General features: G+C 43.5%; 1 protein-coding gene across 9 annotated transcripts in view; it reads right to left on the bottom strand.

The window, feature by feature from the left end:
- Window positions 1–26109, bottom strand: part of atp11c (ATPase phospholipid transporting 11C) — a 198870-nt gene that overhangs the window by 28916 nt on the left and 143845 nt on the right. For all 9 annotated transcript variants that reach the window (XM_073057768.1, XM_073057764.1, XM_073057765.1 and 6 more), the window contains 4 exons: window positions 25612–25757; window positions 12341–12400; window positions 11674–11801; window positions 1982–2117 (listed from right to left, as the gene is read on the bottom strand). In XM_073057768.1, coding sequence (XP_072913869.1) covers window positions 1982–2117; window positions 11674–11801; window positions 12341–12400; window positions 25612–25757 — 470 coding nt within the window. The remainder of the gene's footprint in view (window positions 1–1981; window positions 2118–11673; window positions 11802–12340; window positions 12401–25611; window positions 25758–26109) is intronic.

The raw sequence follows: 26109 nt of genomic DNA on the forward strand, positions 1-26109 counted from the left end.
GCCACTGTCAGGTTGGAAGAACAACATCTTATATTCTGTCTGTGTGGCCTCCAACATGATGGCATGAATATCGCTTTCTTGAATTTCCAGTAATCACCCATCCCCACTCTCTCTATTCCCCTCGCCCCTTTTCCCTTCTCACGTTATCTCCTTGCCTGCCCATTGCCTCCCTCTGGTGCTCTTCCCCCTTTCTATTTCTTCCATGACCTTCTGTCCTCTCTTATCAGATTCCCTCTTCTCCAGCTCTGTATTTTTTTCACCAATCAACTTCCCAGCTCTTTACTTCACCACTCCCCCCACACCTCCCAGTTTCATCTACTACCTTGTGTTTCTTCCTCCCTTCTCCCCACCTAATTCTGACTCATCTTTTCTTTTCTCCAGTCCTGATGAAGGGTCCCGTCCCAAAACATCAACTGTTTACTATTTTCCATAGATGCAGCCTGGCCTGCTGAGTTCCTCCAACATTTTGTGTGTGGCTTGGATTTCCAGCATCTACCGATTTTCACTCATTTGTGATACAAGATCTCTCACTATTTAGGGCACTGGTTTCCAAGGTGGGCAACATCGCCCCCTCAGGGATGGTGGGTGTTTCTAAGAGGGTGATAAAGATAAAGCTGTGGTGGAGGGAGCACTCGGTAGCAAGCGGGGCAGCTGAGGGATTACAAGCCGAGGTTTAGAAAAAATCACATCAAGACTTCTGACTGCATAAAGAAACCACTGAACATAATCCTACACCATGGGAAAAGATCTAGATGTTCTTTATTGCCTTTCCAACCTCATTTAGTGGAGTGCAGTTGCCCAACTTATTTCAAAGAAACAATACAGACTGCAAATTACTGAATGTGATCTGAGACTCTTTCTGAGTGACACTCAGTCTGATGTTAGAAGCTGATAACACTGCACCAAGCCCATCCTTCTCACTGAAAGATGTAAAAACAACAAGAAGTGAATAGTTGGGCTACAAATTTAGGCTCTAAAACTGTGAACGAAAATTGTTTTTACTGTAGTTAATGAAATAATTTTATCTGTAGCTTTAAATAGATTTGAATATTTTTCCAATTATTTCTCACTGCTTTGAATTTGCAGATCCTATTTTCTTTTCTTTCATCATACATCACAAATCAAAATTCTTTATAGTTTTTATGTAATGACCAGAAAGTGAAAGGGGAGAACCGGGGATATGGTCTGGTAGCCAAGGAGCGCTAACCCAAACAAGTTTGAGAACCGCTGATTTAGAGTGGTTTGACTAATACTTTGAATAGCACTGAACCAACTGAAGAGATTATCTATCTAATCACTTACATTTCCTGTTTATGGAACTGACTATGCTGTATCTGCCTACAGCAGCAAATGCTCCATGTCATTACTGTCTGACAGTAACCATATAACCATACTAGTCCGTGCCGAACGCTTACTCTCACCTAGTCCCACCGACCTGCACTCAGCCCATAACCCTCCATTCCTTTCCTGGCCATATACCTTATCCAATTTTTTTTTAAATGACAAAATCAAACCTGTCTCTACCACTTCTACTGGAAGCTCGTTCCACACAGCTACCACTCTCTGAGTAAAGAAGTTCCCCCTAAACTTTTGCCCTTTAACTCTCAACTCATGTCCTCTTGTTTGAATCTTCCCTACTCTCAATGGAAAAAGCCTATCCACGTCAACTCTATCTATCCCCCTCATAATTTTAAATACCTCTATCAAGTACCCCCCTCAACCTTTTATGCTCCAAAGAATAAAGACCTAACTTGTTCAACCTTTCTCTGTAACTTAGGTGAATTACTTGAGAATAGTTCTGAAAGCCCAATTAAAATATAGGCCTTTTATTTCCAAGTACTGTTAATGCATAAGAATATTTATATAACAAAGCAAGATGGGCACTTCATGCTCATTTTAAAACAGATACATTTGTTCATAAGGTTTACATGGTCAAAATTAATAAAATGACAGTCACTAATGCAAGTATTTCTCTACTGACCTGCCCCTTCCCTGAAGATAATGAATTATCGTAGAGAAAATATGCTCCAAAGAAAAAGACGAGCCCATTAAAGAGTCCAAGAGTGGTCCAATAAAGGAAAGGCTTCCACTGAAGTAATGCGTTATTGGCAATGTTCCTGCAGAAGAGATAACAAAACAATCATGCATATGGTATATCTTCAAAAACTCTGCCAAGCCCGGCTACGAAATGAGGATTGTAGGTCATCCTGAAAAAATGCCAACAGAAGCCCCAAACACTTCATCCCTGGGAGAGGGAGATTGCATCAAGAGACAGGGTACACCTGGGGACAATTCAAAAAACTGGCTCAGGACAGAGGACACTGGCAAGCTGCTGTCAGTGCTCTATGCCCCAGTAGGGATGAAGTAAGTTATCTTCAATAGAATTTCATATTCCTTCAAAATTTACTAATCATATTGATAGAAAATCATCTGTTGAGAGAATCATCAGAGTGTCTCTCGACTCCTCTCCTCTCCCCCCCCCCCCCCCCACCACACCCTCCAACCTATTCAGGACATACACCAGAAGCACTGTGCTTGCAGAGTCCTCAGCAAAGGTTCCCATCTGACCCAGAACGTCTTTAACCTCCTATCAGCAGGCAGAAGGTACCTCAATATAAGAACAAGGACTGTTAGGTTAGGTAACAGCTTCTCACCCCAGGCTGCAAGACTTCTGAATGCCCTGCTACCACCCAGTACACATCATTTATAACAATGCCAGTAACACAGTGATATATTTAACTATATTTCATAAATGCACTTTATTTCAACTTGTAGAGTACATATACAGAATATTTTTAATTATTGTATTAATAATATTTTATGTGCTGCATATGATACATGTAACTATGCTTTGTGCTTTGGTCCCACAGGAACATTGTTCCATTTAACATGTGTACCATTCAATGACAATAAACTTGAACTTGAATCTGAAAATGAAAGACATATTGAAGATACTTATTTGTATTTGCAACACACACAAAATGCTGGAGTAACTTGGCAGGTCCAACAGCATCTACATAAATGAATAAAGAGTCCATGTTTCGAACCAATGCCTTCATCAAGACGGGAAAGGAATATGGAAGATACCAGAATAATGAGGTGGGGCAGGGTCAGGACAACAAACTAGAAAGTGATAGGTGAAGCTAGGTGGGTGGGGAGGTGGGATGAAGTAACAAGCTGGGAAGTGATAGGTAGAAAAGGTAGAAGGCTTCAGAAGGAGGAAACTGATAGGTGAGGAGAGTGAACCATGGTACTCGTAATAGTTTAAAAAACGTCAACACTTAACCATCAATATAAACCTTCAGGGCTGTGATCTTTTCTTATTTCTGTTTCTAAAAACAACAGAACAACTCTGGTTTAAGTTTATTGTCATCTGACTGTACACGGATTCAACCAAACAAAACAATGTTCCTCCTGAGAATGGTGCACCCACAGTACATATATCATGCACAGCACATAAAACAAAATCCTACCACAAATAAGTTAATAAAATATCATACAAAAATGCATGTACTACGCAGTACATGTAAACAATAAACAGCTCGCTGTCCTAGTGATGAGACCTTGGTACTAGGGTACTCATTAGTCTCACAGCTTCAGGGAAGAAGCTGTTACCCAGTCTGGCAGTCCCAGTCCTGATGCTCCTGTACCTCCTTTCTGATTGTCGTGCGCCAAAAAGATTGTGGGATGGATGATAGGGATCCTCAACGATGCTTTGGGTCCTTCCGACTAATAAACATACAACGGATAAACTGATAAACCACCTGAAGCACCGTATGGAAACTTAATAGGAGTGCAATGCAAAATAAAACAATTGCTACACAACAGGGCCATGAAGCACAAGAAAAATGACTTTAGATAATCTGAAATACCAAACAGCCTCATCATACTTGATATCCAAATTAGATCTACAACAACAATTGTTGAAATTTAGCACAAATTATCACCAACTTTGTCATTGACTGATTTGGGGTAGGCAAAACAGAAATGTTCATGCTGCAGCTGTAGCACTGAACACAATTCCAAAAGCTTCTCAGAGATTCCTCTACTCCTTTAATGATCTGTCTGAAATTGTGTTTCACAGTTCATGTTTAAGTTGCACGGTTTGTTTTTACAAACAGAAATGGACCTCTCAGCCAACATAGTCCATGCTGAACTAATAATTGGCCCAGTCCGATCAACCTCCACCCCGATTACAGCGCCACATTTCAATACTCCTCCCAACCATGTACTTATCTAAATTTGTCTTAAATGTTGAAATCAGAATCAGGTTTATTACCATTGACTTGTGCTGTGAAATTTGTGTGTAACAGGCAAGGTTTGAGGGTCGGCACAACATTGTGGGCCGAAGGGCCTGTAATGTGCTGTACTATTCTATGTTCTATATGTTCTTTAGTAGTACATTGCGCGCAACTACATTGGTGACCCCGACGTTCCAGACGGCATCTGGAGCCGGTGACTCAGTGACCAGCCATGAGTCCGAGCAACTCGCACAGCACGGTCTCTCTGAAGCTCCCGACTTTCTGGGCCACTCAGCCCCACGTTTGGTTCGAGCAGGCTGAGGCCCAGTTCAATATCAGAGACATTACAGTCGACGTCAGATCATCGACTTCCTATGCCAAACACCAATGGAGGACAGGTACACTAAGCTTAAGGCACTCCTGATCTGTACCTTCAGACTCTCCCGCTGTGAACGGACCGCGTGGCTCCTACACACGGACAGCCTGGACGACCGCACGCCATCTGAGCTCATGAACGATATGCTGGCGCTCATAGACAGCCATAAGCCGTGCCTTTTATTTGAACAGTTATTCCTCGAGCAAATGCCAGAGGACATTCGCCTCCTCCTCGCGAGTGAGGATTTCCACGACCCACGCAGGGTCGTGGCTAAAGCAGACGTCCTTTGGCAGCGCAAGCAATGTGGAGCAGCCTCCATCGGCCTAGCCACGATTGCACGCCCCAAAGCCCAGGCACTGCAACCGAAGCCATCGAGACCCACGGGGGAAAAAGAGGAAAGTTCGGAACAATGGTGTTTCTGTCACCAAAGATGGGGCTTAGACGCGCGCCGCTGCCATCCACCATGTGCTCTTCCGGGAAACGCCGGGGCCAGCCGTCGCTAATTGCTACGACGCCTGGCCACCAAGACAGCCTCCTGTACTTCTGGGATCGACACTCCGGGCAGCGCTTCCTGGTAGACACCAGGACTGAAGTCAGCGTACTCCCCCCCTCTAACATGGACACTCGTAATGCAGTCCCAGGGCCCGAACTCACCGCTGCAAATGGCACCAGCATTTGGACATACTATCTCACTGCGTTTCGGGTCCAGCTGTTTCACTTGGACTTTCACGTTGGCAGTGGTGTCACAGCCACTACTGGGGCAGATTTCCTACAAGCCAACTGCCTCCTGGTTGACCTAAAAGGCCGCCGTTTGGTCCACGCCGAGATGTTCCAGACTTTACAGCACGGAGAAGTCAAGCTACCGGCCCTCCACCTGGATTCCGTGACCCTCTCGGGTAACGAATTCGCCAGGGTGTTGACGGAATTCCCCTCCATAGTCACCCCGCAGTTCTCCACGACCAAACCCAAGCACGGTGTGCAGCACCACATCCCCACGCAAGGACTGCCGCTGCACGCCCGAGCTCGCAGGCTCCCACCCAACAAGCTCCACCTCGCCAAGGAGGAGTTCCATAAGATGGAAGAGATGGGAATCATACGCCACTCAGACAGCCCATGGGCGGGATATCCCCACTGCACATGGTGCCCAAGTCCGCAGGAGGATGGAGGCTCTGCGGAGACTACAGAAGCCTCAACGATGCCACAACCGCTGACAGATACCCAGTACCCCACATCCAGGACTTCACAGCGAACCTGCATGGAGTGACCATCTTCTCCAAGATTGACCTGGTCAGGGGATACCATCAGATCCCAGTGCACCCCGATGACATGCCCAAGACAGCCCTCATCACCCCGTTCGGCTTACTCGAATTCCTGAGGATGCCTTTTGGTCTCAAGAATGCAGCCCAAACTTTCCAAAGGCTCATGGACTCGGTGGGACGCGGCCTAGATATCGTTTTCATTTACTTGGACGATATCCTGGTGGCCAGCAGTTCGCACCAAGAGCACATGGCACATTTGCGCCAGCTCTGCCAACGCCTGAGCCACCACGGATTGGCAATCAATCCGGCGATGTGCCAGTTCGGGCTGACGGAGATCGACTTCTTGGGCCACAGAGTCAACTGACATGGCACAGTTCCCCTACCGGACAAGGTCCAGGCCATCTGCCAGTTCTCCAAGCCCAGCACGGTCAAGGGCTTGCAGGGGTTCGTAGGGATGGTCAACTTTTATCATCGGTTCGTGCCGGCGGTAGCACGCATCGTGAGACCCTTGTTCAGCCTGATGGCCGGCAAGGCCAAAGAAGTGGCATGGGACGCGGAGTCCTCGGAGGCGTTCGAGCAGACCAGGGAGGCGCTGGCCAAGGCGGCCCTCCTAGTGCACCCCAGAGTCGATGTACCCACGGCACTCACAGCTGATGCTTCCGACACGCGACTCGTCGAGGACCAGTGGCGACCACTCACTTTCTTCAGCCGGCACCTACAGCCACCAGAGGTGAAGTACAGCGCTTTCGACAGGGAGTTGCTAGCGCTCTACCTGGCTGTCCTGCATTTCTGGTACTTCCTTGAGGGAAGGGAGTTCACCATGTATACCGACCACAAGCCCCTCACCTTTGCACTGGCCAAGGTATTGGACCCATGGTTGGCTCGGCAGCAGAGGCACCTGTCCTTTATTTCAGAATTCACCACGGACGTCCGCCACATCACAGGGAAGAACAACGTCGTCGCCGACACACTGTCTCACCCCTGCCACCACACAGTAGGCATACCGTCCTCAGGAATAGACTACACAGCACTGGCAGAAGCACAACAGTCAGACACTGAGATCCTGGCTTTCCACACCGCTGTTTCGGGGGTCCAGTTGGAGGACGTCTCCATCGACCTGGCAACAGATCGACTCCTAAGTGACGTGTCTACCGGCAAACCACGACCCGTGGTACCAGCAGCATGGAGGCACCGTGTGTTCGACACACTGCACGACCTGGCCCACCTGTCCATCCGGGCGTCCATCAAGCTGGTAGCGGACAGATTCGTCTGGCACGGTTTGTGCAAACAGGCCAGACACTGGGCCAGGACCTCCATACACTGCCAGACCGCCAAAGTCCAGCGACACGTGAAGGCCGAGACCTTTCGTCAGGACTAACTGACAGCAAAGATAGTATGTCGGTTAGTCCTGATGAAGGGTCTCGACCCGAAACTTCGACAGAGCTTCTCCCTATAGATGCTGCCTGGCCTGCTGCGTTCCACCAACACTTTTTGTGTGTGTTGCTTTCTTTACCATGGTAGACAGGTTCACCAGATGGCAGGAAGCCGTACTGCTCGCAGACATGTCCATTGAGTCCTGCGCCAGGATGCTCATTGCAAACTGGATCGCCAGGTTCGGCCTCCCAACAGACATCACCTCCGACAGGGGCACAGTTCACGCCTGGTTTGTGGACAGCACTGGTGCAACTCCTGGGCACCCAGCTGCATCACACCACAGCGTACCATCCCCAGTCTAACGGTTTGGTAAAGCGATTCCACCTGCATCTCAAGTCGGCCCTGATGGTGGGCCTCAGGGGCCCCAACTGGACAGATGAGCTTCCCTGGGTCCTACTGGGCATCCGCACAGCCCCCAAGGAGGACCTGGACAACTGCTCGGCGGATTTGGTCTACGGTGTCCCCCTGACGGTCCCAGGCGAGTTCGTACCAGAGGCCCGAGGTTCGGAAAAAACTCCAGCAGCGGTGCTAACGATTCTGCGGGACAAGGTAGGGACCCTGGCACCGGTCCCAACCTCCAGGCATGGTCCCACGCCATCCTTCACCCCTAAAGACCTCCGAGACTGTGAGTATGTTTTTATTCGCAAGGGCATGCACAGGTCACCTATACAGCGACTGTATGAGGGACCCTTCAAGGTGATCTGGCACAACGGAACCACGTGTGTCGTGGAGGTGGGTGGCCGGGAAGAGACTTTCACAGTGGACCGCCTCAAACCGGCGCACTTGGACATTGAACAACCAGTGAGGGTACCCGCACCTCGCCGGTGACGCCAGCCACCCAGGCAAGCCACACAGACTGGGGGCTCCATACCCCGATGGACGTTTCTGAGGGGTGGGGGGTGGTGTGGTGGCCCGCACACGCGGGACTCGAACCGCCATCGGGAGCTGCGGGCAGACATGCAGTAGCGCGATTTGGAATCAGTAAAGACATTCTGAGTTCAGCTCTCTCTGCCTCCGTGTTTCTTTAGTAGCGCATTGCGCACGACAGTATATAAATTAAAAATATTAAATAAGTGATTTTATATATATATATAGAGTAAATTTAATATTTAAATTCAATAATAATTGAACCACATTCCACCATTTTCGCTGGTAGCTCATTCCACACTATCATTTTCAAACTAGGAGTTGATAATTATCCACAGCAAATTAATCCTTCTGAACTGGAAGAAGGTCTGATTACAAATTGTGCTCTCTCAAAGACCAAGCACAGATAGGCTTGATGTGATAGGCAGTGCAGGAACAATATTTGGAATTGTAGTGGCATTGGGAGGTAGAATGGGTTCGAATCAGCGAACAAGAGAATCAGTGCAACAGCAGGAGAGAAAGGGAACCTACTCTTTCTGCTCCTCATAAGTGACTGCAGAGAAAGAATGAATAACGTCAGGAAAAAGACAGTATACTAGTTTGAGTATATTGCATGCCATCATGAAGCAAATTTTATTTATTTTATTTAATTTAAAAGAACAGCCTGAAGAGGAGCTTAGGAGAATTAATGGCGGCTAATGAGGCATCCTTTGCTTCATCTTCGGAAGCAGCTCTATTTCCGTCTTTAACTTATCTATTTTTCCCTTTCAGGGTTCTTTTGAAGACTCTGACCTGGAGTTACACACTGACTATGGTTCTTTGTGGGACCCACTCTTGGGGTTTCACGACTGGCCACTATTCGGTACGCCAAGGGCACGGTCTAAGAGCTCAGCTGGCCTTCAGAGGGCCGAGATCTCGTGGCTCTGGGGATGGGCAGATCGAAAGTTGGTGTCCAAGCAGATTGGTGTGTCATGGGAGATGAAAAATCTAAGGCTGTGTGTCCAGACACCCGAGATCTTTGGACACAGAGCTCAGAAAAGGCTAAATTGCAAACCAGCGAGTTGTTTGTTATGTCTCTCCTCTCGTTGTGTAATGGAGACACCTCTTTTCCCCTTATTAGGGAAAGAGAGCCTTTGGTATGTCAAATACCGGGTGAACATGTAATCTTTGGGGTGACTGCAAGTCTTTTTCTTTGCTGTTGCTTTGCTCATGCTTGAGTGCTTGGTGGCGGGTGTCGACGCTTTTTTTTGGCAGTGGGGTCAGGGGGGATTGTTGCTTGCTGTCGCTTACGTGCGGGTGGGAGGGGGGGCTGGTGGGGGGGGGACTTTGGGCTCTAGCTCAGGACGTTGGAGTTCAGAGTTTATTTCAGGTGTCCTCGGTTAAAAAAAAGTGTGTACATTCTTCCCATGATTGTGTGGGTTCCTTCTGGGTGCTCTGGTTTCCTCCACGGTCCAAAGACATACTGGTTGAAAGTTTCAGGTTCAAAGTAAATTTATTATCAAAGTACATACAAGTCACTACATATAATCCTGTGATTTACTTTCTTGTAAGCAAACTCAATAAACCCATAACACAATCCATAACTGTATTAATTTGAACATTCAACCAGTGTGCTCAAAACAATGAACTATGCAAAAACAAAATAATAATAATTAAATAAGCAATGAATATTAGGAACATAAGATGAAGACACCTTAAAAGCAAGTCCATAGGGTGTGGGAACATTTCAATGATGAGGCAAGTGAAGCTATCCCCTCGGGTTCAAGAGTCTAATGGTTGGAGGGGTAATAACTACTCCTGAGCCTGATGGTGTGAACCCTGAGGGTCCTGAACCTCCTTCCTGATGGCAGCAGCAAAAAGAGAGCATGACCTGGGCAGTGGGGATCCCTGACAATGGATGCTGCCTTCCTATGACAACACTTTGTGCAGATGGGCTTGATAGTTAGTACCGTAGATTCCGGATTTTAAGCCGCTACTTTTTTCCCACATTTTGAACTGCTTTGAACTTTGCGGCCTTTAATACGGAGCGGCTAATGCATTATTTTTTTTCATGCCGCCTCGTAAACATTTTGCCTCGTAACAGTAGACCAATAAAATTGATGAGTAGTTCACAGAGGTCCAATGAAATTGTACGATAAATCAAGCGCACTTTCACAATTAAATTATTGTAAATCAGCCATTTGTACTCACCCTCATCAACATGGAAAACACTCGAAGAAAAGCATTGTGCTGCCTTTATGGCAGTTATTTAGTTTATAATATTTTCGCTTAGTAATTCATTTTCTAGTTAAAGTTAGAAGAGTTTTAACTATATTTGTTTTCTGTACTACATCGCGGGATGCTATGACGTCACACCCGGTTTCGCCGCGTCTTGTGGGATACCAGTTTGCGATAAACGGAAAGGAGGGGGGGAGCGGCGGAGCCAAAACGCTGCTTTTAAGTTAAAGGCGATCAATAACTTTTCCTGGTAGGCTGCAGTATATATATTTTTTACCAGTCGTTAGGAGATATTGGAATGTTGTTCAGTAAAGAAGTATACGCAACGTATATTTAAAAGTAGCCGCGTTACGGGCACGGTTCGAAAAAAAGCATTTGCAATATGTATTTGTTTTTGTTACCATATGGATTTAATTAAAAGTTAAAAAATCCTCACGTGTAATATCTTTCTGTGTAAATATCTCATATTACAACGTGGGACACCTGCGGCCGAAAATCCGGTACGGCCTTTACAAGTAAAAAATTGATTTTATTTCTAAAATTAGAGCCAGCGGCTTTTAATCAGGTGCGCTCTGTAGTCCGGAATCTACGGTAGGTTAATTAGTCATTGTAAGTTGTCCTGTAATTAGCATAGGATTGAATAGGTGGGTTGCTGGACGGTGAAGCTTGTTGGACCGGAAGGGCCTGTTCTACACTGTATCTATAAATAAATAAAATACAGAGAAGAGTCTCTTCACAGGTACCAATTATGGGGCACTGTAGAAGCACACTACTTTCTTTCCTCATTATTGTTCCAAATTTATCACAAACTGGATCCCTAACAGATGAGTTCAATGATATTGAAATACTTGTGTAAGCAAGGTCGAACCTATGGATGGGGAATTAACAGTCAATTTTTGAGGCCAAGACCCTTCATTAGGACCCAAAACGTCGGCTGTTTATTCCCCTCCGTAGATGCTGCTGAGTTCCTCCAGCTTTTTGTGTGCGTTGCTCAGGACTTTCAGCACCTGTAGAATCTCTTGTAGCTTTTGTTACTGGAAGAGCAAAATCTTTTTAATAAGCTGTTAGGGAGTAACCAAGCAACACCACCTTTTCTATAGAAATATTCTAAACCATGAGTATGCTTAAAAAAGTACAGTGAGATCATAAGCAGCTTAACAGGTTTACTAGCCCTTGAGCCTTGTTGCCCAGTGTGTTAAGTCATGGTATTTGTTAGCTAGTTTCATAATCTACATCAGGAACTGCAATTAAATCTTCAATAAAGAGAATTATTACTAACCTGTAGAGGGAGGGCTCTTTTCTCAGCATTCCAATGTTTATATGTTGTTCCAGCAGACTGTACAGCAGGATTGGCAGAGAAGTGAAGCAGATATTATAGAGAGTGAGATAAGTTGCATCATAGAGTGGCTTGTGAGAAAAAGAGAGAAAGAGAAAATTGTAAATAGTTGAGTATAAAATTCTGCAAAAAGCGAAGGAGAAAAACAAAAATAAATTGAATTGCTCAGTTTTAGGTTTACAGTTCACAGGAGAATCTGGAAATAGGGATTAGTGGTGGTGGGGGAGGTAAAAAATTTATTAGACCATACTAAGACACAAGAGCAGAATTAGACCATTTGGCCCATCTAGTCTGTTCTGACATTCCACCAGGACTGTTTTATTATCCCTCTCAACTCCATTCAACTTCTCCCCATAACATTTGAAACTTTGACAAATCAAGAACCAACTAACCTCTGATTTAAATATACCCAATGACTTGGCATCCACAACCATCTGTGGCAATGAATATTAAGTTGATGAAATGTGAAGTCATATCACAATTTAGGTTTAATTTGAAAACCATGGCTCCCAGCAGTCAAAAATCACCTATAGGGTTGAGGGCAAATTCACAAACCTGTCAGACATTCTCCACCCCAATCTGTATTAGAAACTGATAGGATAATACTAACCTGCTGTGAAAATCCACAGAAGAATTGGTATAAAAACTGAGGTAAAATGAAGCAAAGATTCTGAAAAATAAAATGAACACCATATAAATTTTGTAATTCACCACGATAGCCTTAACGATTTGTTACCTTATTATTAAGCAAATTATTCATCTGATTTGGATATGACATCATGGGAAAATTTTTCTTTGTTATACCCCTCAAAGTTGAAGATATATAACCACAGTGAACAGTTACAAATTGTTACATTATCAGAGTTTGTTAAAAGACATAGGAGCAGAATTAGCATATTCAGCCCATTGAGTCTGCTCTGCCATTCCAACATGGCTGATTTATTATCACTCTCAACCCCATTCTTATGCCCTCGCTCTGTAACCTTCGGTCCTGACTAATCAATAACCATTCAACCTCTGCTTCAAATATACCCAATGACTTGTCCTTTACAGGCATATTATCAACAAATAAAAATTCAGTATTCAAATATTTTAACACTGAGCGGTATAGGAAGTCATTTCTACCTGTGGCCATCAAACTTTACAACTCCTCCCTCAGAGTGTCAGACACCCTGAGCCATTAGACTGGTCCTGGACTTATTTCCACTTGGCACGATTAACTTAGTATTATTTAATTACTTATGGTTTTATATTGCTATATTTCTTCACTATTCTTGGTGCAGCTGTAATGAACCCAATTTCCCTCAGGATCAATGAAGTATGTCTCTCTGTCTGTAACCCAAGACTTCTGGGTAGTCTTGAGAATGTCCCAAATGCCTTAGATTGATACATTTAGAATCAGTCATTGAAAAGTACAGCACAGACACAGTCCCTTTGACCCATTTAGTCCATGCCAAAACCATTTAAGCTGTACTGGGACCATGGCCCGCCATACCCCTACTGTTCATGTACCTACCCAAACTTTGCTTCAACGTTGAAATCAAGCTTGTATGCATCACTTGGGCTGGCAGTTCGTTCAATACTCTCATGTCCCTCTAAGTGAAGAAATTTCACTTCATGTTCCCCGTAAACTTTTGACCTTTCGCCCTTAACCCATGACCTCAAGTTGCAGTCTCACCCAACCTCAGTGGAAAAAGCCTGTTTGCATTTACTGAAACTATACCGCTCATAGTTTTGTATACTTCTATCAAGTCTCCTTTTAATTTCCTACGCTCTAAGGAATAAAGTCCTAACCTAGTCAATCTTTCCTTATAACTCAGGTCCTCCAGATCCAACAGCAGCCTTGTAAATTTTCTCTGTACTCTTTCAATCTTGGTTACACCTTCCCTGTAGGTAGGTGACCAAAACTGCAAAATACCCCAAATTAGGCCTCACCAACACCTTATACAATTTCAACATAACATCCCATCTTCTGTACTCAGTACTTTTGATTTATGAAGGCCAATGTGCCAAAAACTGTCTTTACGACCCTATCTACGTGTGATACCATTTTCCAAGATTTATCTACCCGTATTCCCTGATCCCTTTACTCTACCACACCCCTCAGTGCCCTTCATTCACTATGTAAGACCTACCCTCGTTGGTCCCACTGAAGTGCAACACCTCACACTTGTTTGCATTGAATTCTATCTGCCATTTTTCTAGCTGAGGAGACTGAGGTCCTTTAACATCTGCTGGACGATGCTGAGGATGTTCTACGAGTCTGTGGTGGCCAGTGCTATCATGTTTGCTGTTGTGTGTTGAGGCAGCAGGCTGAGGGTAGCAGACACCAACAGAATCAACAAACACATTCGTAAGGCCAGTGATGTTGTTGGGGTGGAACTGGACTCTCTGATGGTGGTGTCTGAAAAAAGGATGCTGTCCAAGTTGCATGCCATCTTGGACAAAATCTCCCATCCACTTCATAATGTACTGGTTAGGCACAGGAGTACATTCAGCCAGAGACTCATTCCACCGAGATGCAACACTGAGCGTCATACCTACCTGTGGCCATCAAACTTTACAACTCCTCCCTCAGAGTGTCAGACACCCTGAGCCAATAGGCTGGTCCTGGACTTATTTCCACTTGGCATGATTAACTTATTATTATTTAATTATTTATGGTTTATATTGCTATATTTCTTTACTATTTCTTCACTATTCTTGGTTGGTGCAGCTGTAACGAAACCCAATTTCCCTCGGGATCAATAAAGTCTGTCTGTCTGATGCAGATCCCTCTGCAAACCATGATAATCTTCCTCACTATACACTACACCCCCAATCTTGATGTCATCTGCAAATTTGCAGATCCAGTTAACCACATTATCATCCAGAACGTTGATATAGATGACAAACAACAACAGACATAGCACCAATCCCTGTGGCACTCTACTAGTCGCAGGCCTACAGTCAGAGTGGCAACCATTTACTACCACTCTCTGGCTTCTCCCACAAGCGCCAATGTCTAATCCAATTTATGACCTCATTCTGACTGTTGAGCAACTGAAGCTTCTTGACCAACCTCCAAGCAGGACCTTGTCAGATGCCTTGTTAAAGTCCAGGTAGACAACATTATTGCTTTACCTTCATTCACTTTCCTGGTAACTTCCTCAAAAAACTCTGTAAGATTGGTTAGATATGACTTACCATGCACAAAGCCATGCTGACCAACATTAATTAGTCCACGTCAATCCAAATACTTACAGTATACATCTGGTTCCCTGGAATATCTTCTAATAACTTTCTCACTACTGTTGTCAGACTCACCATCCTATAATTTCCTGGTTTAAGTTTAGAGCCTTTTTCAAACAGTGGAACAATACTGGCTATCCTCCAATCCCCCAGCACCACACCTGTTGCCAAGGACGATTTAAATATCTATGCTAGCATCTGGCAATTTCTGCAATTGCCTCCTGCAAGGTCCGAGGGAATATCTTGTCATACCCTGGGGATTTGCCTACCGATTACCCCTCCTTTGTACTCTGTACAGGGTCCAAGAAATGGATGCTGCTTTGCCTCACTTCTATAGACTCTCTGTCCATCTCCCGAGTAAATACAGATGCAAACAAAATTAATTATAGATCTCCATCTCTTTTGGCTCTACACATGGATTACCATTCTGAACTTCCAGAGGTCCAATTTCATCCCTTACAATTCTTTTTGCTCTTAATATAGCTGCAGAATCCCATAGGATTCTCCTTCTCCTTGTCTGCTAGGGCAACCTCATGCTTTCTTTCAGCCCTCCCGATTTCCTTAAGTGTTTCTTGCATTTCCTATACACCATAAGCACCTCATTTGTTCCTACCTGCTATGCACCTTTTTTTTAAACCAGGACTTCAATATCTCTTAAAAACCAAGGTTCCCTACACTTGTTATGTTTTTATTCTGACAGGCAGATGGAAGCTTTGTACTTTCAAAATTTTAACTTTTGATGTCCTCCCACTTACCATGTACTACTTTACCAAAGAACTGCCTGTCCCAATCCACACTTGCCAGATCCTTTCCGATGCCATCAAAAATGTTCTTTCTTCAATTCAGAATCTCAACCCACAAACCAGATCCATCTTTTTGCATACAGGCAGTCCCCGGGTTACGTACGAGTTCCGTTCCTGAGTCCGTCTTTCGGATTTGTACGTAAGTCGGAACAAGTACATCTGGTATTATTTAGCGTCAGTTAGTCAAATGTTTGTCTTAGTATATAGTATATATTTTACCTTTCTATGCATATAAAACACTTAAGAAATGATTGTATTCCAATAATTAAACCACTGTGTTGCTTAGTAATAATTGTAGCTTTCATCTGGGCAGGGCCTTTCACACGCTCCATTATTCTCACTTTATCCGTTATCCTTTAAAATTGTTCCGATCATTGACCGTCTGTAGCCTAACGCTTTTCCAATGACCGATGGCGTTTCATCTCTTTCCAAACGCTTTATTATTTCCACTTTATTTTCAATCGCGATCGCATCCCGTCAATGGAACAGAAACACTGCAGGCGGTGGGTCCTGAGCTTTGCCGGCTCCTGAGGTCTGCCAGGTCCTAAGGACCACCGCACTGAATTCCCCGGGTCCTAAACTCCACCGCACTGAGACAGGTTAAATGGGACAAGTGGGGGCTGTGCTGGGTTTGGGTATTTGATCCTCCACAATATTCCGTGTAGGAATTTAAACTGGAGGTGGCAGTGTTTTTTTTTACGAAGTCGAGTTGCAAGCTTGACATCAACCCGGCACGGATGGTATGGGAGTCACTGGATCGACATCAACCCGGCACAGGAGCGGTCTGTCACTAAATCGAACTCTGGAACCTCTGTTCTCCAGCCTGGCGCTGATTTCACTGCGCCACCAGCTGACCGGAATTGGGGGGGGGGGGGGGGGGGGGGTGGAGTCAGGGTGAATCTTACTAAGAAAAATTTAAGCCAAATACAAAGTTAAACACTCAACACAGTGTCAATGGCAACGACTTAAAATGGCGGACGGCGTAGTGATCCGACTTAAAATGGTGGACAGCGTCGCACTCCGACTTAAAAAGGCAGATGGCGTCATGATCTGACTTAAAATGGCGGACGGCGTCGCAATCCGACTTAAAAAGGCAGATGGCGTCGTGATCTGACTTAAAATGGCGGACGGCATCGCAATCCGACTTAAAAAGGCAGATGGCGTCATGATCTGACTTAAAATGGCGGACGGCGTTCTCCTTCCTCGGTTTGTAAGTACGAGTTGTCCGTAAGTCGGACGTTCGTAACTCGGGGACAACCTGTATTTACTTTGAAACTAATCACATAATGATCACTGGATAAATTTCCCCTACATAAATTTCTGTCACCTGCTCTGTCTCAATCCTGAACAGCAGATCAAGCATCGCAAACTCTCTCATCGGACTTCAATGTACTGACTAAGGAAACTTTCCTGAACACATTTGACAAACTCTATCCCATCTAGTCCTTTTATAGAATGGGAGTCCCAGTCAATACATGGAAAGTTAAAATCACCTTCTATATCAACCTTATGTTTCTTGTAACAATATGCAATCTAATTCCTGGGGACTGTTTGTTGGTCTGTAATATAGTCCCATTAACATGGTCATACCTTTCTTATTCCTCAGCTCCACCCATAATGCTTCACTAGATGAGTTCTCCAGTCAGTACTGAACGCTGCCGTGGTATTTTCCCTTCCTTTAATCACTCCTGCTGTGTCACGTATAAAATAATGGAACTCCAGAATAATGAATTGCCAGTCCTGCTCCTCCTGGAACCAAGTCTCACTAATGGCTACAATACCATAATTCTATGCCCTGAATTCACCTGCCTTTCCTAGGATACTTCTTGCATTGAAATATATGCAGCTCATACAAAGTCAGGAATCGAAAGGTTGAGTATGGTTGAGTAGGTGTCACTAGTTGCCCCATACTCTACCTTTTGATTCTTGACTTTGTATGGGGTCTTACGAACATCTGCCTCCACAACCTTCCACTAACTGATCTGGCAGTCTGGCTCCCATCCTCCTGCAACTTGAGTTTAAACCCCACCATGCAGCATTGGCAAACCATCCTGCTAGGATAGAACATAGAATAGTACAGGCCCTTTGGCCCATAATGTTATGCCGACCCTTAAACCCTGCCTCCCATATAACCCCCACCTTAAATTCCTCCATTTACCTGTCTAATAGTCTCTTAAATTAGACTTTTAAAGGGGATATTAGTCCTCTTCCAGTTCAGATGCTAACCATCTCTTCTGTACAGGTCCCACCTTCCCTGGAATACAGCCCAATGATCCAAAAATTTTATGCCCTCCCTCTTACACCAACTTCTTAGCCACATGTTAAATTGCATAATCTTCATATTTCTGGGTTCACTAGCATGTAGCAAGGGTAGCAATCCTGATATCACAACCTTGAAGGTTTTGCTTAGCACCTTTAGATAGATAGATAGATACTTTATTCATCCCCATGGGGAAATTCAACTTTTTTCCAATGTCCCATACACTTGTTGTAGCAAAACTAATTACATACAATACTTAACTCAGTAAAAAATATGATATGCATCTAAATCACTATCTCAAAAGCATTAATAATAGCTTTTAAAAAGTTCTTAAGTCCTGGCGGTTGAATTGTAAAGCCTAATGGCATTGGGGAGTATTGACCTCTTCATCCTGTCTGAGGAGCACTGCATCGATAGTAACCTGTCACTGAAACTGCTTCTCTGTCTCTGGATGGTGCTATGTAGAGGATGTTCAGAGTTATCCATAATTGACCGTAGCCTACTCAGCGCCCTTCGCTCAGCTACCGATGTTAAACTCTCCAGTACTTTGCCCATGACAGAGCCCGCCTTCCTTACCAGCTTATTAAGACGTGAGGTGTCCCTCTTCTTAATGCTTCCTCCCCAACACGCCACCACAAAGAAGAGGGCGCTCTCCACAACTGACCTATAGAACATCTTCAGCATCTCACTACAGACAATTGTTTATTTCAGCCCACTCACAGTAACACAAAGACCTTTCAGTATTAGTAATGATGAAAATTAAAACACATATGTTGGTATTTTACTTAGCATGTAATGTGTGTTCCTGGGAATGAGCAATTTAACTGAATTAACTTCAGAAGGGATCATTGTATACTGCACCAATAGTGTGTTCACTTTGGATTAACAAATTCATGAGTAAGCTGATAAGGTGGTAACTTTTAATGATTTTATTTTTGCTTTCTTTCTTACATTACGTTCCTTCCCCCAACCTACACTTTTCCTCTATTCTCCTCCCACCCAATCTCCAGACCAACAGTACCATAATGGATCTGTAATCTGCAGTAAGTGGTTACCATTCAATTTTATATCACAACTTTTCAAAGCGTTGTGAGTCCAGTCCCGTTTAACCCTGCTTCTCGATTCTCCTTATCCAAAACATTCACTTTACACACCACTGTGGATTCCAGTTAACTGGATCATCGGTTAAATGGGGTAGCCTCTTATTAGTCATATGAGCAGAATTAGGCCATTTAGCCCATTGAGTCTGTTGTGCCATTCAATCATGGCTGATCCTTTCTTGCTTCCTTCCTCAGCCCCACCCCCCAGCCTTTTGATGGCATGTCCAATCAAGAACCTATCAAGCTCTGCCTTAAATATACCCAATGACCCGGCCTCCACAGCTGCCTGTGGCAACAAATTCCACAAATTCAGCACCTTCTGGATAATCAGAATCAGGTTTATTATCACTGGCATGTGATGTGAAATTTGTTAATTTAGCAGTAGCAGTTCAATGTAATATATAATCTAGCAGAGAAAAAATATAATTAATAAAACATAATAAATAAACAAATAAATCAATTACATACATTGAATATATTTAAAAGAATGTGCAAAAACAGAAATACTGTATATTTAAAAAAGTGAGGTAGTGTCCAAAGCTTCAATGTCTATTTAGGAATCGGATGGCAGAGGGGAAGAAGCTGTTCCTGAATTGCTGAGTGTGTGCTTTCAGGCTTCTGTATCTCCTACCTGATGGTAACAGAGAGAAAAGGGCATGCCCTGGGTGCTGGAGGTCCTTAATAATGGACGCTGCCTTTCTCAATACCGCTCCCTGAAGATGGCCTGAGTACTTTGTAGGCTAGTGCCCAAGATGGAGCTGACTAGACTTATAACCTTCTGCAGCTTCTTTTGGTCCTGTGCAGTAGCCCCCACCCCCAATACCAAACAGTGACGCAGCCTGTCAGAATGCTTATAGCCGCTGTCTTGCCTTCTTCATAACTACATCGATATGTTGGGACCAGGTTAGATACTCAAAGATCTTGAAACCGAGGAACTTGAAGCTGCTCACTCTCTCTACTTCTGATTCCTCTGTAAGGATTGGTATGTGCTCCTTCGTCCTACCCTTCTGTAAGTCCACAATCAACTCTTTCATCTTACTAATGTTGAGTGCCAGGTTGTTGCTGCAGCACCATTCCACTAGTTGGCATATCTCACTCTTGTATGTCCTCTTGTCACCACTTGAGATTCTACCAACAATGGTTATATCGTCAGCAAATTTATAGATGGTATTTCAGCTATGCCACTAGCCATACTGAGAGTAGAGCAGTGGGCTAAGCACACACCCCTGAGGTGCGCTAGTGTTGATCGTCAGCGAGGAGGATATGGTATCACCAATCCGCAAAGACTGTGTTCTTATAGCTAGGAAGTCGAAGATTCAATTGCAGAGGGAGATACAGAGGTCCAGGTTCTGCAACTTCTCAATCAGGGTTGTGGGAAGGATGGTATTAAATGGGGAGCTGTAGTCGATGAACATCATGCTGACGTAGGTGTTTATGTTGTCTAGGTGGTCTAAAGCCGTGTGGACAGCCAGTGAGATTGCGTCTACCATTGACCTATTGTCTGCACTTCTGTTTTAAATGGATGCCCTCTATTATCCTGAAAGCTCTCTTGTCCTAGACTCCTCCACCATAGGAAACATACTCTCCACATCTACTCTGTCCAAGCTTTTTTTTAGTTATATAAAGAGTAAAAGGGAGGTGAGAGTTGATATTGAACCACTGGAAAATGATGCTGGTGAGGTAGTAATGGGGAACAAAAAATGGCAGATGAACTTAATGGGTATTTTTACATCAGTCTTCACTGCGGAAGACGCTGAAGTGTGCCAGAGGTCTGTGAGTGTTCGGGAGCAGGAGTGTGGGGCCATTGCTATTACAAAGGAAGAAGTGCTAGGTCTGAGAGAGGTTGCAGAAAAGATAACGGATAGATTAGTCATGATCTTTCAAGGATCACTTAATTCTGGCATGGTCCCGGAGGACTGGAAGATTACAAATGTCACTCCACTCAAGAAGGGAGGAAGGCAGACCAATGGCACTATTACAAAGTTCAAAGTAAATTTATTATCAAAGTAGATATAGAGTGGCATGCAAAATTTTGAGCACCCTGGTCAAAATTTCTGTTACTGTGAATAGCTAAGCAAGTAAAAGATGACCTGATTTCCAAAAGGCATAAAGTGAAAGATGACACATTTCTTTAATATTTTAAGCAAAATTACTTGCCAAAGGGGGTGTTCCTAAGTACTGACCATGCAGGGTGCCCAAACTTTTGCTTTGGGCCCTTTTCCTTTTTTGTTATTTTGAAACTGTAAAAGATGGAAATAAAAAAGTAATCTTGTTTAAAATATTAAAGAAATGTGTCATCTTTAACTTTATGCCTTTTGGAAATCAGGTCATCTTTTACTCACTTACTTATTCACAGTAACAGAGATTTTGGCCAGGGGTGCCCAAACTTTTGCATGCCACTGTATGTAACATATTCACTTTCTTCCAGGTATTCACAGAAAATACAAAAAAACACAATAGAATCAATAAAAAAAATTGCACACAAAATGGGCAAACAGGCAATTTCCAAATACAAACAATAAAATAACAAATAAATAATACATATTAAGTCCATTTGTTGTGAAATCAGTTCAGTGTCGAGGAGGGTGAAGCTATTCCCTCTGGTTGAAGGATAATAGCTTTCCCGAATCTAGTGGTGTGGGACCTACTGCTGCTGTTCTTCCTTCCTGATGGCAGTAGCAAGAAGAGATCATGGCCTGGATAGTGGGGATCCTTGACAATGGATGCTGCTTTACTGTGTCAACACTCCATGTAAATGTGATCAATGGTGGGGAGGGCTTTTCCTGTGATGGAGTTGGTTGGTATCTACCACTTTCTATAGCTCTTTCTATTCTGGGCATTGGGGTGAGTGAAGTTGAATGACGTTAATCCCTTCTGGTTCAAGCGCCTGATGGTTGAGGGGTAATAACTATTCCTGACACTAGTGGAGTGGATCCTAAGGCTCCTGTACCTTCTTCCTGATGATATGGGTGGTGGGGTCTGAATATAACTTACAAATTACGAAGGTAATAGGATAAGAGAATAAGCTCAGCTATAATACTCTCAGAATTTAGGTCTCACTACGAACGGAGCTGTAAGCCCATATCTATTTAAGAAGTGTCATGTTGCTGCAATTAACTGGAACACAAACATTCACTTGTACTTTTACAAAATGTTTTGGTGCAAAGATAAGGCAGTGAGAGCCAAACACTCAAATGGTGTCAAGATAAATCTATTTCAACATGCTTCAATGTCTTAGATTAAAAATAAATCACTAAGTATTTGAGTGCCTTCTCATTATCTGGCTGATCCATTGGAATTAGTAACACAGAAATCAGGTTCAAACCTGCAGCCAAATTTGTGAGCTTCAAGTCAATCAATCTGTCATTTCTATTGAACATCTAAGTCAAGGCTGATAAATGCAGATAAATATCTCCGCCATAGGTGATAACCATTATAAATGACACCACTGCCATGACCTCTGCTTTTAATATAATGGTCAGAAAATTAACAGGAAAAGCCACAAGAACAATTGGGAGAACAAAGCAGGGTACAATTGAGTAACTAACTGGCTCAACTATCTTTTCAGAATCTTTCCATCAGCTGCTGGGCTTTGAGTAATACAGTGCAAGTACCTCAGCAAGAGAATTCTAGATGTTAGATATACTTGAAGACAGAACACGTCAATTACCCAGCTCCACTGCAAAACTTATCATAAAAATTAGCAACACACAGGGTATGCTGCTCCTAAAGGCTGCTCAATTCTCTAACATTGTAGCTAATCTATAAGAGCAGAACTGGGCCATATAGCCCATCAAGTCTGCTATGCCATTTGGTCATTCCCTCTCAACTCCATTCTCCTGCCTTCTCTGAATGCTACAAACGTTTCAAGGGAGGCAAGCATCCAAAAAAAATCCTCATTTCTTCTAATAATCCACGCTTAGACATAAACGTAAGATTCAGCAGATATTGGAAATCAGTGCAACACACACAAAACGGGCAGTTGGATGATTGGGAAGCTTTTAAAATCTAACAAAAGGCAACTATAAAAGCTATAAAGAAAAAGATGAAATACGAGGGCAAATTAGCCAATAATATAAAGCAGGATACTAAAAAGTTTTTTTTCAGTTATATAAAGAGTAAAAAGGAGTGAGAAGTTGGCATTGAACCACCGGAAAATGATGTTGGTGAGATAGTAAGGGGGAACAAAGATATGGCAGATTAACTTAATGGATACTTTGCTTCAGTCTTCACTGTGGAAGACACTAAGTGTGCCAGAGGTCTGTGTAAGGGAGCAGGAGTGAGTGCCATTGCTATTACAAAGAAAAAAGTGCTAGGCAAACTGGAAGGTCTTAAGGTGGATAGCCACCTGGACCAGATGGACTACATCCCAGGGTGTAGAGAGAGGTTGCTGAAGAGACAACGGATACATTGGTCATGATCTTTCAAGAATCACTTGATTCTGGCATGGTCCTGGAGGACTGGAAAATTGCAAAGGGAGAAAGGGAAAAGAAAGGAAATTAAAGGCTGATTAGCCTAACCTCAGTGGCTGGAAAAGTGCTGGAGTCTATCATTAAGGAAAGGATTTTGGGGTACTTTGAGACTAATGATAAAATAAGTCAAAGTCAGCATGGTTTCTGTAAAGGGAAATCTTGCCTGACAAAGCCGCTGGAGTTTTTCAAGTAAGTAACAAGTGGGGTGGACAAAGGAGAGGAACTGTGGATGTAATATACTTGGATCTTCAGAAAGCATTTGATAAGGTACCACAAGAGGCGGCTTAACAAGATAAAATCCTGAGGTATTACAGGAAAGATACTGGCATATATAGAGGAATGGCTGACAGGCAAGAGGCAGCATGTGGGAATAAAGGGGGCCTTTTCTGGTTGGCTGCCAATGATTAGTGGTATTCCTCAGGAGTCAGTATTGGGACCGTTACTTTTCAAATTGTTTGTCAATGAATTAGATAATGGAATTGATGGCTTTGTGGCAAAGTTTGTAGATATTACAAAGATAGATGGAAGGGTACGTAGTGCTGATGAAGCAATGTATTTTAGCAGGATTTAAGACAAAGTGGAAGAATGGGCAACAAAGTGGCAGATGGAATACTGGGAAATGTACGACAATGGATTTTGGTAAAACAGCCTCAAAATTGAGGGGTGACTTTTTAGAACAGAGGTAAGGAGGACTTTTTTAGCCAGATTAATGAATCTATGGAATGCACTGCCACAAACTGTGGTGGAGACCAATTCCGTGAGTGTACTTAAAGAAGTTGATAATTTCCTGATCGGTCAGGGCATCGAACGACATGGCGAGAAGGCAAATGTATGGGGTTCAGTGGGACCCAGGATCAGCTATGATGGAATGGTGGAGCAGACTTGATGGGCTGAATAGCCCAATTCTGCTCCTATGTCTCATGGTCTAAAATGCAGGGTGGAACTCAGGTCAGGCAGCATCTATGTAATTGTATAAACAGTCAACACTTCAGTCCTGATGAAGGGTTTTGGCCCGAAACATCAACTATCTATTGATTTCTGTAGATGCTGCCTGACCAGCTGAGTTCCTTCAGCATTTTATGTGTGATGCTTAGATATATACTGATCTGCTTGATATTAGACATATACTGATCTGTTTAATATTGTTGAATTATATGGTGAAATTTGCAAACTATCAGTGCAGACAACCAAGGTCACAACAAAAACAGTGGCAGTCCATTTCCACCTCAATGAATTCTTTTTGCAACAGATTTTAAAACACGCTTGCTTCTCTGTTGGACAAAAGCAAGAACAAACCTGGCTCTAGCACTACTGATATACAGAAAGGTGCTGGAAATGGGCCAGTAACATCATGAAGGATCCCACCTAACTTGCTCAGAGATTCCCATCAGCTTGGAGGCTGCATAGCATCCACTCTAGGACAACCAGACTAAAAAACAGTTACTTTCCCCAAGCAGTAAAGCTGATCAACACCTCCACCCACTAACCCACCCCTACAGTCTCCCCAACAGCACTTTATCATTTCCTGTCAGTCACCTTATGTACAGACACTCTTGCGGCAAATGTCACTTTATGCATGTACAACCAATCTATAAGCTATTTCATATATGTATTTCTATTTACTGTGTATTTTTTTTCTATTATTGTGTTCTTTATGTTATTGTGTATATTTTTGTGCTGCATCGGATCTGGAATAACAATTATTTTTTCTCCTTTTCACTTGTAGACTGGAAATCACATTAAACGATCTTGAATCTTGAGATCTGTCAATACTGATTGTTTACTCAGTGTGGCCATTTGTCCAAAGCAGGGTTCCAAACCTTTTTTATGCCATGGACTAATAACATTAAGTAATGGATCCTAGGTTGGGAACACCTGGTCTAATTGGTCTAATTGTAGTCTGTGATGATACTCTGACTCCAGGAAACAAAAAACAGAAATCTGTGGAGAGAAAACACGCAAAATAGAACAATAAACCATGCATTCACGTGTATATCCTGTCCTAAATGGCAAACCTTGTAGAAGAAATACTGCACAAGTTGTGCGATCCGGATGTAGTACAAATGTCCATGGACAAGCAGAAGCTTCTGTAGGTGTTTAAACTTTGGTATTGCATAATCACTATTTCTGGCTGCTTGACGTCCTTCCTTGCCCTTCAAACCTGAAATTAAAAATTTAAAGCATTTGTAGGTGCATATGGACCACTGTTTAAGTAATTGAAAAGGTTTTCTATGCTGTAATATACTTAAATACAGCCCCCACTTTTCGAACGTTCGATTTACGACAACTCGCTGTTAAGAAAGATTTACATTAGTACCTGTTTTCGCTAACCAAAGAGGATTTTCGCTTTTACCGAAAAAACCCGCTTTATACGTGTGTTTACCCCGAGATATACTACAATGACTGTGAAGCCTTGTGCGGGCAGTTGTTTGTGCATGCGTGTACGTGCCTATGCATATGTATATGTGCCGATTTTTTTCTCCAAATCAATTTTGGTTCGCTGCCTTCCCGAG

This window comes from Hemitrygon akajei, chromosome 10 (genome assembly GCF_048418815.1).
Source record: "Hemitrygon akajei chromosome 10, sHemAka1.3, whole genome shotgun sequence".
Lineage (NCBI taxonomy): Eukaryota > Metazoa > Chordata > Chondrichthyes > Myliobatiformes > Dasyatidae > Hemitrygon > Hemitrygon akajei.